The following is a 12,123-nucleotide window of genomic DNA, read 5'->3' on the forward strand; positions in this document are numbered from 1 at the left end:
AAATAAAATAAATCATAAAAAATGGGTGAATTTTATTTAAAATAAACTTGAATTTCAAAATGTGAAAGGAAGAATCAAATAAGTTTAATAAATAAGAGAGATTAATAAATATATTATACCAAACTCAATTAACATTGAAGAGCTATAATTTTTGAGAGCTAAGTTTTTTAAAACCTACTCATGCGATTTTTACAAAACTTGGTAGTTTGGCATAATTTGAGTCATAGAGTTGAAATATGGAAAAAAATTGGTATGTTATTTCAGGAAAAGTCTGATTTTGTGTCAAAATACACATATTAGAACAATATATAAATCTAATACATATTCTAAGTTGTGCTTTGAGACATGAGAAACGCAAGTTGAATTTCGTCAATCGGCCCAGTAGAATGGGAGATATAGAACTGTCCTTTTTTTTTTTTTGCGCAGTGTACAAGTTACCCATAGTTAAACACATTAGTGTGATGGTTGAGACTGAATTTTATCAACAATTTTTGATATATTTGGTTGAAAGCTAGTTGTTGATATTCTTAAGACAGATTGCAATGTCTTAATTTAGTTTGACATGGTTAATTTCTATAATGGCGTCGAACTGGCAGAAAATGTGCTTACCAAAAAAATTAGAATGTGGTACCATATGAAAAAAGTAGGGGATTACCAATAGACAAGAGAAAGTTAAAGTTGTGAGGGGGATTACATATAAACATTAAGTTAAAGTTAAATAAACAGATAATTTGGCACCATCTATTGGAGGGAAAACTGAGTCAAACATCTAAATATAACAAATAGTGTTAAAATCCGTAACTTCCATAAGTATGAGAAGGAGTATATTCCAGTGTACATTGAATTATAGTTTATGTAATAGTGTAAAATATAATATATTGTTGGTGGAATAGTGTGTTATTACTTTTTTTAATGTTGGTAATGTCTTACTTGCATAATTTATCAATTAAATTTAACTGTAATTACGCATATGTTCTATATTGTGTAGCATTCATTATCTTCTGTGGTGTATCTTGGAATGTATTTAAAGAGCATTAATGTAATATTTTATCTAATTATATGCTTGTGATCAGAATCATTAAATTACATATTTAGTAAAAATAATACTGTTTCTAGCCTTTAACAGATTTTGCAAATGTTTGGGTGGCTCAGGGTCAAGGGTATCGGCTCATAGTTTTGGATCCATCTGAACCATGCATATCAAATTGTTCTACAGTTTCTGTACTCCTTCGCCCTAGAGATGTTTGTAAGTATTTCATTTATGAATTTTGGCTGTCTTCCTGTATATATAACAGCATTGTTTAACTCAATTTTAATTTGTGTATAATTTTCTTAGATGATTTAGATGTGTCAGGTTATTAATGCATAAAGCATTTGATCCCGAATATTTAAGAAATGCTACAATGCTTTTGTGGATGATAAATAAGTGAAATGGTTAAAAGCACCACTATAAAAATAAATAAATTGTAGCAGTATGTTTCGAGATGCTAAGGAGTAAAACAAAAACTTCATTATTAATCAGCAAGTTCCCATTCATCACGATCTTTTGATGTGCACAAAAAGTGTAGTAATGATGCAAAAGCAGTTTAAAGTTAAAGAAAACATTTAGCAGAAATAATTACAGTCAAAAGTCGTTAATTCGGACACCCATAATCCGGACCTCAAAGCTAAAAACTCTCTGCGCATGCGCTGCGTTGACACATGCGCATAGGCATTTACGCGTGCGCGTAAGACCTTTATGCGCACGCGCATATGCGTGTGCGCAAGTGCAGAATACGTTTTCGCGTTCGCGTTTAACGTATAACGAACGGTATAAGCTAAAATTATACAATTATCTATTTCAGTTAATGTTGATGCTTGCGTTATTCCTTAATCTTCAAATTGGATGCAGCTTATTATTTTTTGAAGACTGAGTAAAGAGCAATTTTATAAAAGTAAACTTGAACTTTCGATTATGTCAATTTCCGATTCTGGAGCTCCCAAAGGATCTACAAAACGAAAGTATGTCTCGATGTCCGTCAAACAAAAAGTGGAATTGCTGCAAAAAATGGATAAAGACATGAAAAAGGTGACAGAGAGGTTAGTGAAAACGAAAAAATTTCGATTGACAAGTTAGTCGGTATTCTCGGCACAGCAATTACTGGACTTGAACAGCGGAGCTTTTTAACTGAACAAGAAATTATGTCTGTTTATAGAATTAAAGAGAAAGTATTATCACATAAAACGAAACAACTTACATTGAAAGAAATGTTTAATAAAGTAAACAAATAAATATTAAGCTTCTTTTTTTGTAAATTTTGATACCCTTTAGATCATAATTGTTCTTTATTTCCTAAAATATGGTTTCATATTTTTAATTTTAGAATTTGTGTATGCCATCTTACGAGATTTAAACTGATGATCTATGATCCGGAAAAATCGATAATCCGGAATCGCCGAAGTCCCGACGAGTCCGGATTAACGACTTTTGACTGTATTGCAATAGAAGCACCCTAAGATTATGTATTGTGCAGACATAGATGACAAAAGTTTTAAACTTAACGAATTTATTAATATATATAAAAATAAAAATCCAATAAATAAATTTGATCAATACCAGAAACTTAAAGTTAAGAGTGTAAAATAATCATTGTCAAAAATTGCACTTAGTTAACTATTCATTAAACCCTAAGGGTTTTTCCTTTAGAGAATATTACACTAAACCAACATAATTTCTTGTTCAGTTACAAAATTCCGCTGTTAAAGTCCTGTAATTGCTGTGTCGAGAATACTGACTAACTTTCCAATCGAAATTTTTTCGTTTTCGATAACCTCTCTGCCACTTTCTTCACTATCGGTACTGGTATTTTCTGGATCTAGAATTATACTACAGATTTCACCGTCCGTTAATTGATTGATGATTGCGGCATTATCATCACAATGAAAAACTTTATATCATCTTCATTTATTATCGCTTCTCCACATTTCTTTACAAAATCCAATAACTAGAAAATTTCACCTTTAGTTTGCGATATCCGAAAACCTTCAAATTCATGGCTATCATCTTCATTGTCCTCACCATAAAATATGGTAGCTGGCCATAAATAATTCCAAGTATTTTTTTAGTGTATCTGGAGACACATCCTCCCACGCTCTTGCGATGCTCCACACAGCAGATTTTATGCTAAAATATTTCAAAAATTCTTGAATAGTCTTGCCATTGTTCAAGAAATTTAACATTGATTTTAACCATTTGATTGCTATGTGGTGCAAAAGCGATGCGTTCATTTGTCTCGAAAACCGCGACGCAGTTAGTTGTTTTAGAATGCACTCGTGTTACAAAGTACGCGTGAGGTCAGACTATGTTCACACCCACAGAGCAACAAAGACACACTGAAATGCAAAAGCGCTGCGTTGCAGTTTTCGAGACAAATAAATGCAGCGCTTTTGTGCCGCGTAGCAGCCAAAAAAAAGACCAGTTTTATCAGCATTGTAAATTTGTTCGGAGATAATTGTTCACTAGTAATGAGTTCAATGAATTCATCTGCAAATTGTCCAGCAGCTTCAGTATCAGCTGAAGCTTTTTCACCTTAAATTTTTAATTGCATTATAACATGGTGTTTTTTAAATTTGGTTAATCATACTGTTGAATATGGGCACTCAGTGTTTAAGTTAATTTCTTCATGAAATATTTTGGCTTGAGCCATTATCATTGGACCCGTCAATGGCACGCCCTCGTTGTGATGCTGTCTGACCCATTCAATCATCATGATCGTCACTTTTAGCATAACGAACACTTTTTCTGTTATTCATTGCAAGTGGGGGTTTCGGAATCCACAAAAAATTAAAAAAGTTTCTTTATCTTTTTCTTTATGTCATATTCAGTTGACTTTCCAATGCCATTACTCCTCGCATAATTTTGAGATGGATATGCCTTTATCCATTTTTTGCAGAAATTCCACTTTTTGTTTAATGGACATCGAAACGTGCTTTCACTTTGTAGAGCCTTTGGCAGCTCCAGAATTGGAAACTGTTTTCAACATACATAATGAAGCTTAATACATAATCAAGTTCAAGCTTAATTTTTATAAAATTGCTTTAATAATAACAGTCTGCAAGAAATAATGAGCTGGATCAAATTAGAAGATTAAGGAGTAGCACAGTCTAAAGCATTAACTGAAATGCTTTAGAATCAGTAAAGATAATTTTAGCCTAGCTTAATAGTGTCCGTTAAACATTATTGGCTTTGTATCACAAGATTGGCGATGAAAGCCAAGTTGTTCCGCTAAATTTTGTCTTGCTCCTACTGCGTACTGAATTAAGCCTGAATTGTATTAGTTTAGTTATTTACTATACCTATGTTTATTTCTTGCACATGCTTAAAATTAATCTGAGTCCTGAATGAACTCTCACATATACTTAAGGCTTTATCTAGGGCCGGCGCTAGATACCACCCGTTGCAGTCTCTGCGGGTCCTAAATTCTGCTTCAAAGCGTCTTCCTAAATTCTAAATTTTTGCAGCGCCTAAACTTTGGATCTCAGTGCTTTTCCAAAAATATAAAAAACTTCCCATCCCTTAATTTTGCCACTCGGTGCTTCCCCGAATTCCAAAAATTTTGTCTTCCCTAAATTCTGCTATCCTGTGCGGCCATGTTCTGCCGCCGCCTCTGGGTTTATGGTGAGTAACAAATCAGTTATTCTTAATTAAAATCGTACTAAATGTAATCTTTTCGTCTATGAGTTTCATTAACAAAATCTATTTTTAGCATATGAAAAGAAATTTTTGTTGAATTTTTCCTCGTCAACATTTCTTAGAGCATTTAAAAATCTATAATCATTGCCAAGTGTAATGTTAGCATAAAAGGTCTTGTTATTCAATTACTAATATAAAAAAAAAGTTTAGACATCACTGTATGAGTTATTACTGAAGCTATCATGTATCGATAAACGCGTGGTGATGAAAGCAAAATATAATAAATAATGACTTGCTAGGTCGGCATCAGCAGATACTTCGCTATGGTGCCAAATTAATCTCACAAATTTATGTTTACATGATTGTTTTTTCATAATGAGGTATTTTATTCAGTGCCTAAGTGACATTATGAATCAGAATTTTTAAGTGAAAATCTCCACGTTTTTTTATGGAAGGAAAAATCAAATGCGCATGCATATAGCATACAGGGAGGGGGAAGTTCGTGGCTTTGAGGTCCGGATTTTAGATAATTCCGGATTGCGGACTTTCTACTGCATTTCTTCTTTTGCAGGAGGTTGTTTCGTATACTGGTCTGCAAAATGTTTAGTTTCAATAACAATATGAAGCACAAGCAGTTCATCAAAAAATAATTCAAAAAAGATAAGTGGGTTTGAAACATCCATTAAATCTTTCTCTATTCTTGGCACCTACTACAAACAGTAAAAAGTAAGTAAGGAGAAAGATATACAGTACAAAGTTCGAAATCCGGACTTGTCGGGACTTTGGCAATTCCGGATTTGGGATTTTTTCCGGATTACGGATCATCAATTTAAATCTGGTAAGATGGAATGGAGAAATTATACAATTAAAAATATGAACCCATAATTTATAAAATAAAGAGCAATTATGATCTAAAGGGTATCAAATTTTACAAACAAAAGCTTAATATTTATTTGTTTACTTTATTAAACATTTCTTTCAATGTAAGTTGTTTAAGTTGCTTTGTTTTTTGTGCTAATAATTTCTCTTTAATTCTATAAACCAACATAATTTCTTGTTCAGTTACAAAATTCCGCTGTTAAAGTCCTGTAATTGCTGTGTCGAGAATACTGACTAACTTTCCAATCGAAATTTTTTCATTTTCGATAACCTCTCTGCCACTTTCTTCACTATCGGTACTGGTATTTTCTGGATCTAGAATTATACTACAGATTTCACCGTCCGTTAATTGATTGATGATTGCGGCATTATCATCACAATGAAAAACTTTATATCATCTTCATTTATTATCGCTTCTCCACATTTCGTTACAAAATCCAATAACTAGAAAATTTCACCTTTAGTTTGCGATATCCGAAAACCTTCAAATTCATGGCTATCATCTTCATTGTCCTCACCATGAAATATGGTAGCTGGCCATAAATAATTCCAAGTATTTTTTTAGTGTATCTGGAGACACATCCTCCCACGCTCTTGCGATGCTCCACACAGCAGATTTTATGCTAAAATATTTCAAAAATTCTTGAATAGTCTTGCCATTGTTCAAGAAATTTAACATTGATTTTAACCATTTGATTGCTATGTGGTGCAAAAGCGATGCGTTCATTTGTCTCGAAAACCGCGACGCAGTTAGTTGTTTTAGAATGCACTCGTGTTACAAAGTACGCGTGAGGTCAGACTATGTTCACACCCACAGAGCAACAAAGACACACTGAAATGCAAAAGCGCTGCGTTGCAGTTTTCGAGACAAATAAATGCAGCGCTTTTGTGCCGCGTAGCAGCCAAAAAAAAGACCAGTTTTATCAGCATTGTAAATTTGTTCGGAGATAATTGTTCACTAGTAATGAGTTCAATGAATTCATCTGCAAATTGTCCAGCAGCTTCAGTATCAGCTGAAGCTTTTTCACCTTAAATTTTTAATTGCATTATAACATGGTGTTTTTTAAATTTGGTTAATCATACTGTTGAATATGGGCACTCAGTGTTTAAGTTAATTTCTTCATGAAATATTTTGGCTTGAGCCATTATCATTGGACCCGTCAATGGCACGCCCTCGTTGTGATGCTGTCTGACCCATTCAATCATCATGATCGTCACTTTTAGCATAACGAACACTTTTTCTGTTATTCATTGCAAGTGGGGGTTTCGGAATCCACAAAAAATTAAAAAAGTTTCTTTATCTTTTTCTTTATGTCATATTCAGTTGACTTTCCAATGCCATTACTCCTCGCATAATTTTGAGATGGATATGCCTTTATCCATTTTTTGCAGAAATTCCACTTTTTGTTTAATGGACATCGAAACGTGCTTTCACTTTGTAGAGCCTTTGGCAGCTCCAGAATTGGAAACTGTTTTCAACATACATAATGAAGCTTAATACATAATCAAGTTCAAGCTTAATTTTTATAAAATTGCTTTAATAATAACAGTCTGCAAGAAATAATGAGCTGGATCAAATTAGAAGATTAAGGAGTAGCACAGTCTGCTGCATTAACTGAAATGCTTTAGAATCAGTAAAGATAATTTTAGCCTAGCTTAATAGTGTCCGTTAAACATTATTGGCTTTGTATCACAAGATTGGCGATGAAAGCCAAGTTGTTCCGCTAAATTTTGTCTTGCTCCTACAGCGTACTGAATTAAGCCTGAATTGTATTAGTTTAGTTATTTACTATACCTATGTTTATTTCTTGCACATGCTTAAAACTAATCTGAGTTCTGAATGAACTCTCACATATACTTAAGGCTTTATCTAGGGCCGGCGCTAGATACCACCCGTTGCAGTCTCTGCGGGTCCTAAATTCTGCTTCAAAGCGTCTTCCTAAATTCTAAATTTTTGCAGCGCCTAAACTTTGGATCTCAGTGCTTTTCCAAAAATATAAAAAACTTCCCATCCCTTAATTTTGCCACTCGGTGCTTCCCCGAATTCCAAAAATTTTGTCTTCCCTAAATTCTGCTATCCTGTGCGGCCATGTTCTGCCGCCGCCTCTGGGTTTATGGTGAGTAACAAATCAGTTATTCTTAATTAAAATCGTACTAAATGTAATCTTTTCGTCTATGAGTTTCATTAACAAAATCTATTTTTAGCATATGAAAAGAAATTTTTGTTGAATTTTTCCTCGTCAACATTTCTTAGAGCATTTAAAAATCTATAATCATTGCCAAGTGTAATGTTAGCATAAAAGGTCTTGTTATTCAATTACTAATATAAAAAAAAAGTTTAGACATCACTGTATGAGTTATTACTGAAGCTATCATGTATCGATAAACGCGTGGTGATGAAAGCAAAATATAATAAATAATGACTTGCTAGGTCGGCATCAGCAGATACTTCGCTATGGTGCCAAATTAATCTCACAAATTTATGTTTACATGATTGTTTTTTCATAATGAGGTATTTTATTCATGCCTAAGTGACATTATGAATCAGAATTTTTAAGTGAAAATCTCCACGTTTTTTTATGGAAGGAAAAATCAAATGCGCATGCATATAGCATACAGGGAGGGGGAAGTTCGTGGCTTTGAGGTCCGGATTTTAGATAATTCCGGATTGCGGACTTTCTACTGCATTTCTTCTTTTGCAGGAGGTTGTTTCGTATACTGGTCTGCAAAATGTTTAGTTTCAATAACAATATGAAGCACAAGCAGTTCATCAAAAAATAATTCAAAAAAGATAAGTGGGTTTGAAACATCCATTAAATCTTTCTCTATTCTTGGCACCTACTACAAACAGTAAATGAAAATGGAAGCCAAAGAATAAAAAAAATAAGTTTTACTCAAAGAGAAACACGAGCAATAACCACACAATCATTACTTTCATCACTACCTACTACAAAAAGCATCTACTGTAAACAGTAAATGAAAATGGAAGACACAGAATAAAAAAAAAGTATGTTTTACTGAAACAGAAACACGAGCATAATTCAGAATTGTATCCAGTATTTTGATGCTTTAATACCCAGGTGTCCATTAACATAATAATAATAACATATGTGATTTTCTGTATGTCATTTCTCGTGTGTGCACTATGTATCTATTCAGTTTTTGATTTGAATTGATGCCAAAGTCTGGTAAAAAATGTTCGATACCATTTTTAGCGCATTTTTTTCTGAACCACTTTTCAAAACCTATACCAGAAAGTGTAGAAGCGGAAGTTATTAATAAAACTGTTTTTTTTGGTAATTATAAAAACATTGATACATTTTGGTATAATAGATATAGTTCAGGTAACAGAGACCATGTAGGGGACCGGAAAAATTAATGGTAGTTGTCAAAATGGGCTTACTCTATATTATTTGGGTCACTGGATCTGAATTTTTAACTTCCTATCACTCTACAGTAACATGACATAAGACTTATTTTATTGCAGATTTTGTGTACTTTCTGAACTTACATGTATTTTTTACCTAAAACAAAACAACCAAAAAACCGATTTTTGGGAAGTGTTGCAGGGAGAATTTTTGGTGGGAAGGTCAAAAATTTGGATTCAGCAACCCCCCTAAAAAAATTGTAAGCCTATTTCTAGAACTACTTTAATTTTTCCTGGTAACCCACCATTCTCTGGACAATATATTTGCATGTTGGATAAAATTATTTGACTATGATGGTTTTTCTAGTCCTGATAAAATAAATATTATAACAAGTGTCGTGAACATCATTGTGAGTTTAAGAGAAAATAATGAGCGGTTTGTTAAAATTTAGATCAGATGCAAGATCTTTTAATATATAGCATTTTAATACTATTTAGCACAGTGTAATAGGTTCATTTTACAAAATGTTCGTTACAACGCAGTTCAGTCATCCATCTTTTTGAACAACAATCTCTCTCGTTGCCATTCTGTAACAGAGAAACTTACTTCTGATGAAGTTTGATCATGGCGCGACATTCTCCCCACCTTGAGTTTGGGGATACAAACTCAAAACAGTAACATCATGATAATACATACATACAATTTCAGATAACAATAACGCACAAATAATAATAAGAAATATTTCAAAATATTAGAATGCAAATTAAAATCAATATTTTAAAGTTCAAATACAGAAAGTTCAAAAGTTTGTTTAGAAGTTTATAAATCCAGTCTTTTAACTGGTTTTATTTTTCATCCTGAGTGAGACATGCGAACAGTTTCATTAGAGTCAGTATTAAGCTCAGGATTTTTAGCTACCACTTGTGGAATCTTCAGAGGTTCCGATACGACTTGCTCGTAATTTGGTGTCAATTCCAAAGGGTGCAGTCGTTGGATTGGTCTTGATATGTTTCCTTTTTCAGTTCGCAATTTCACAAGTCTGATGATTCCATCTTTTCCTGGAAAGAGTTCCAGTACTCTCCCTAGCAGCCAATGGAGCCTTTTTTTTATCATCTGTACCAATTAACACTATGTCATCTACATGTATTTTATCTTCTCTTTTGTTAACTGAAGAATGAAGGAAACCCAGATACTCCCTTTTAAACCTTCGTTTTAGATTTTCACGAACCTGTTGAATATGTCTCCATCTCAAAACAATATTAGTCTTTTCAATTTGATCCAAGTCAGGAACGTCATTTAATGGAATGTCCTGAAGAAACATTGAGGGGTTCAAGGTCTTCAGATCTTTTTCCTCGGATATGTAAGTTAATGGTCTGCTGTTCATGATAGATTCGCATTCACAGGCAAGAGTCTGCAATTCCTCATAAGACAAACAGGAGCGTCCAAGATTTTTTCTTAAAAGATCTTTCAAAATCCCAATCAAGCGTTCCCAGAAGCCTCCTCATCATGGAGAGGAGGGTGGGTTAACACATTAAACCGCCCAAACTACAAGGAATGTTTCTTAATGAAAATAATAACAATATTAAATTAAGCATTTATAACATAAATTTACATTGAAAATAAAAAAAAAATGCTCTTACTTGTGGAAAAAGCGAGTTTTGCGTTCGCGCAACGTCAGCGGAATGAGACTACGGATGTTTAGTGAGTAGGATTGTACTTGTGTGATGTTTCTTTTGAGTGGAGCACAGGATTGCGTTTTAGCTGTATAACGTTTTATAAATCTACAAATCACTTTACTTTAATATTAAAATATACATTGTATTTCTTTTACAAATACAGATTATTTCGACTGAAAGATTCAAGCATGAAAAGCTTGATTGCAATCATGCTGTAAAGCTACATTACATAATTTGCATCTGTAAACAGTCTAGCTATGATACTCTTTGCAACAAAGTCTTTTGTTATCAATGGACTTTACGATAAAATGTCTACCATCTCCATGCAATGGTTTTTGAATGCTGAATTTACTAGGTCTTCCTGTTGCTGATCTATTTTTTGCTAATTCTACACTCTCAATAGGAATTTGCAAAAGGAATAATGCATTCTCTTGTCTGAAGTCTAAATGAGACTTTATATTTCCAGTAGTAAAAAGTGGTGATATTTAGTAAGTTTAGATACGGTCTGACCTCATATAATTTATCAGTATTGTCAATTTGACTATTGTCAAATGCAAAATCTGCTTCCTATTCTTGTACTGCATGTGATATCGATTCTCGTACAACAGGAACAGAAATGTCCGTATCAAAAGACCAATACATTTTTTCTTGAGGTAAAGAATGATATATTGTAAGCAATAATATTCCAATAAATCTTCTCATATAGGCTTCAGATGCAATAAATCTGGGCTTTTTTTTTCTGAGCGTATATATTTATTTGTCTGTTCAACGGGAAGAGAGTAAATGTCTAAACCAAAAAGAAAATCGAAAATATGCACACTAGTTTTACCTTGTATTTTGTCTTTTATAATTTCTCTTCTATCTCTTTCTTCATGTTCTTCCTGAGACATAACTAACAGTTTCTTTTTTATCCACTTCAAGATTTCAGTCTTCTGCTTTTTAAACTTTTTAGTATGACTATAACTGCTTTTAGAAGGCTGAAACTAACTTCTTACATGAATTTAAACTTCCCCAGCAGTATCATTTGGTAAAATATCATTATCATTATTTAAAACATTGCCATTCTTTTCTTCTTTGTCATTAGCTTCTGCAATTTCTGGGGGAATAACAACAATATCAGTTTCATTCTGATCATTATTAACATTATCATCATCTGTTTCTTCATCAAAAAATCTTTGAAGGGCTTTTTCTAATGTAAGATACCTCGTTCTAGGCATTTTTAAATAACCAGAACATCAAAAGGAATGAGTGAAAAAGGAGATTGACTACCTGTTTCCTGCTGATGTTGCGTCAACACGATACCTGTTTTCTCTTATTCCCAACACAAATATAAACATCATGTTTCAGATCATTATTTAGTCCTGTAAAATTAGTACCGTTGTCTGAATACATATAAACCTACGCATAACTTGGATGAAGTCATTGGTACTCAGTGAAGGTAGTAAAGATGGACAGCTCTAAATACGGCGCACGTAAAACGTACTATCCACAACTTTTGTTTAGATTTAGTCAACAGAGGTCCAGCTAT

General features: G+C 33.2%; 1 protein-coding gene across 1 annotated transcript in view; it reads left to right on the forward strand.

Annotated features, from left to right (window-relative positions):
* LOC118195836 (uncharacterized) overlaps positions 1–12,123 on the forward strand; it is a 66,530-nt gene that overhangs the window by 43,500 nt on the left and 10,907 nt on the right. The window contains exon 5 of the mRNA XM_035367169.2: positions 1,117–1,246. Within this exon, the coding sequence (XP_035223060.1) occupies positions 1,117–1,246 (130 nt within the window). The remainder of the gene's footprint in view (positions 1–1,116; positions 1,247–12,123) is intronic.

This window comes from Stegodyphus dumicola, chromosome X2, assembly GCF_044657685.1.
Source record: "Stegodyphus dumicola isolate Sdum_Otavi_A_Nest chromosome X2, ASM4465768v1".
In the NCBI taxonomy this organism is placed as follows: domain Eukaryota; kingdom Metazoa; phylum Arthropoda; class Arachnida; order Araneae; family Eresidae; genus Stegodyphus; species Stegodyphus dumicola.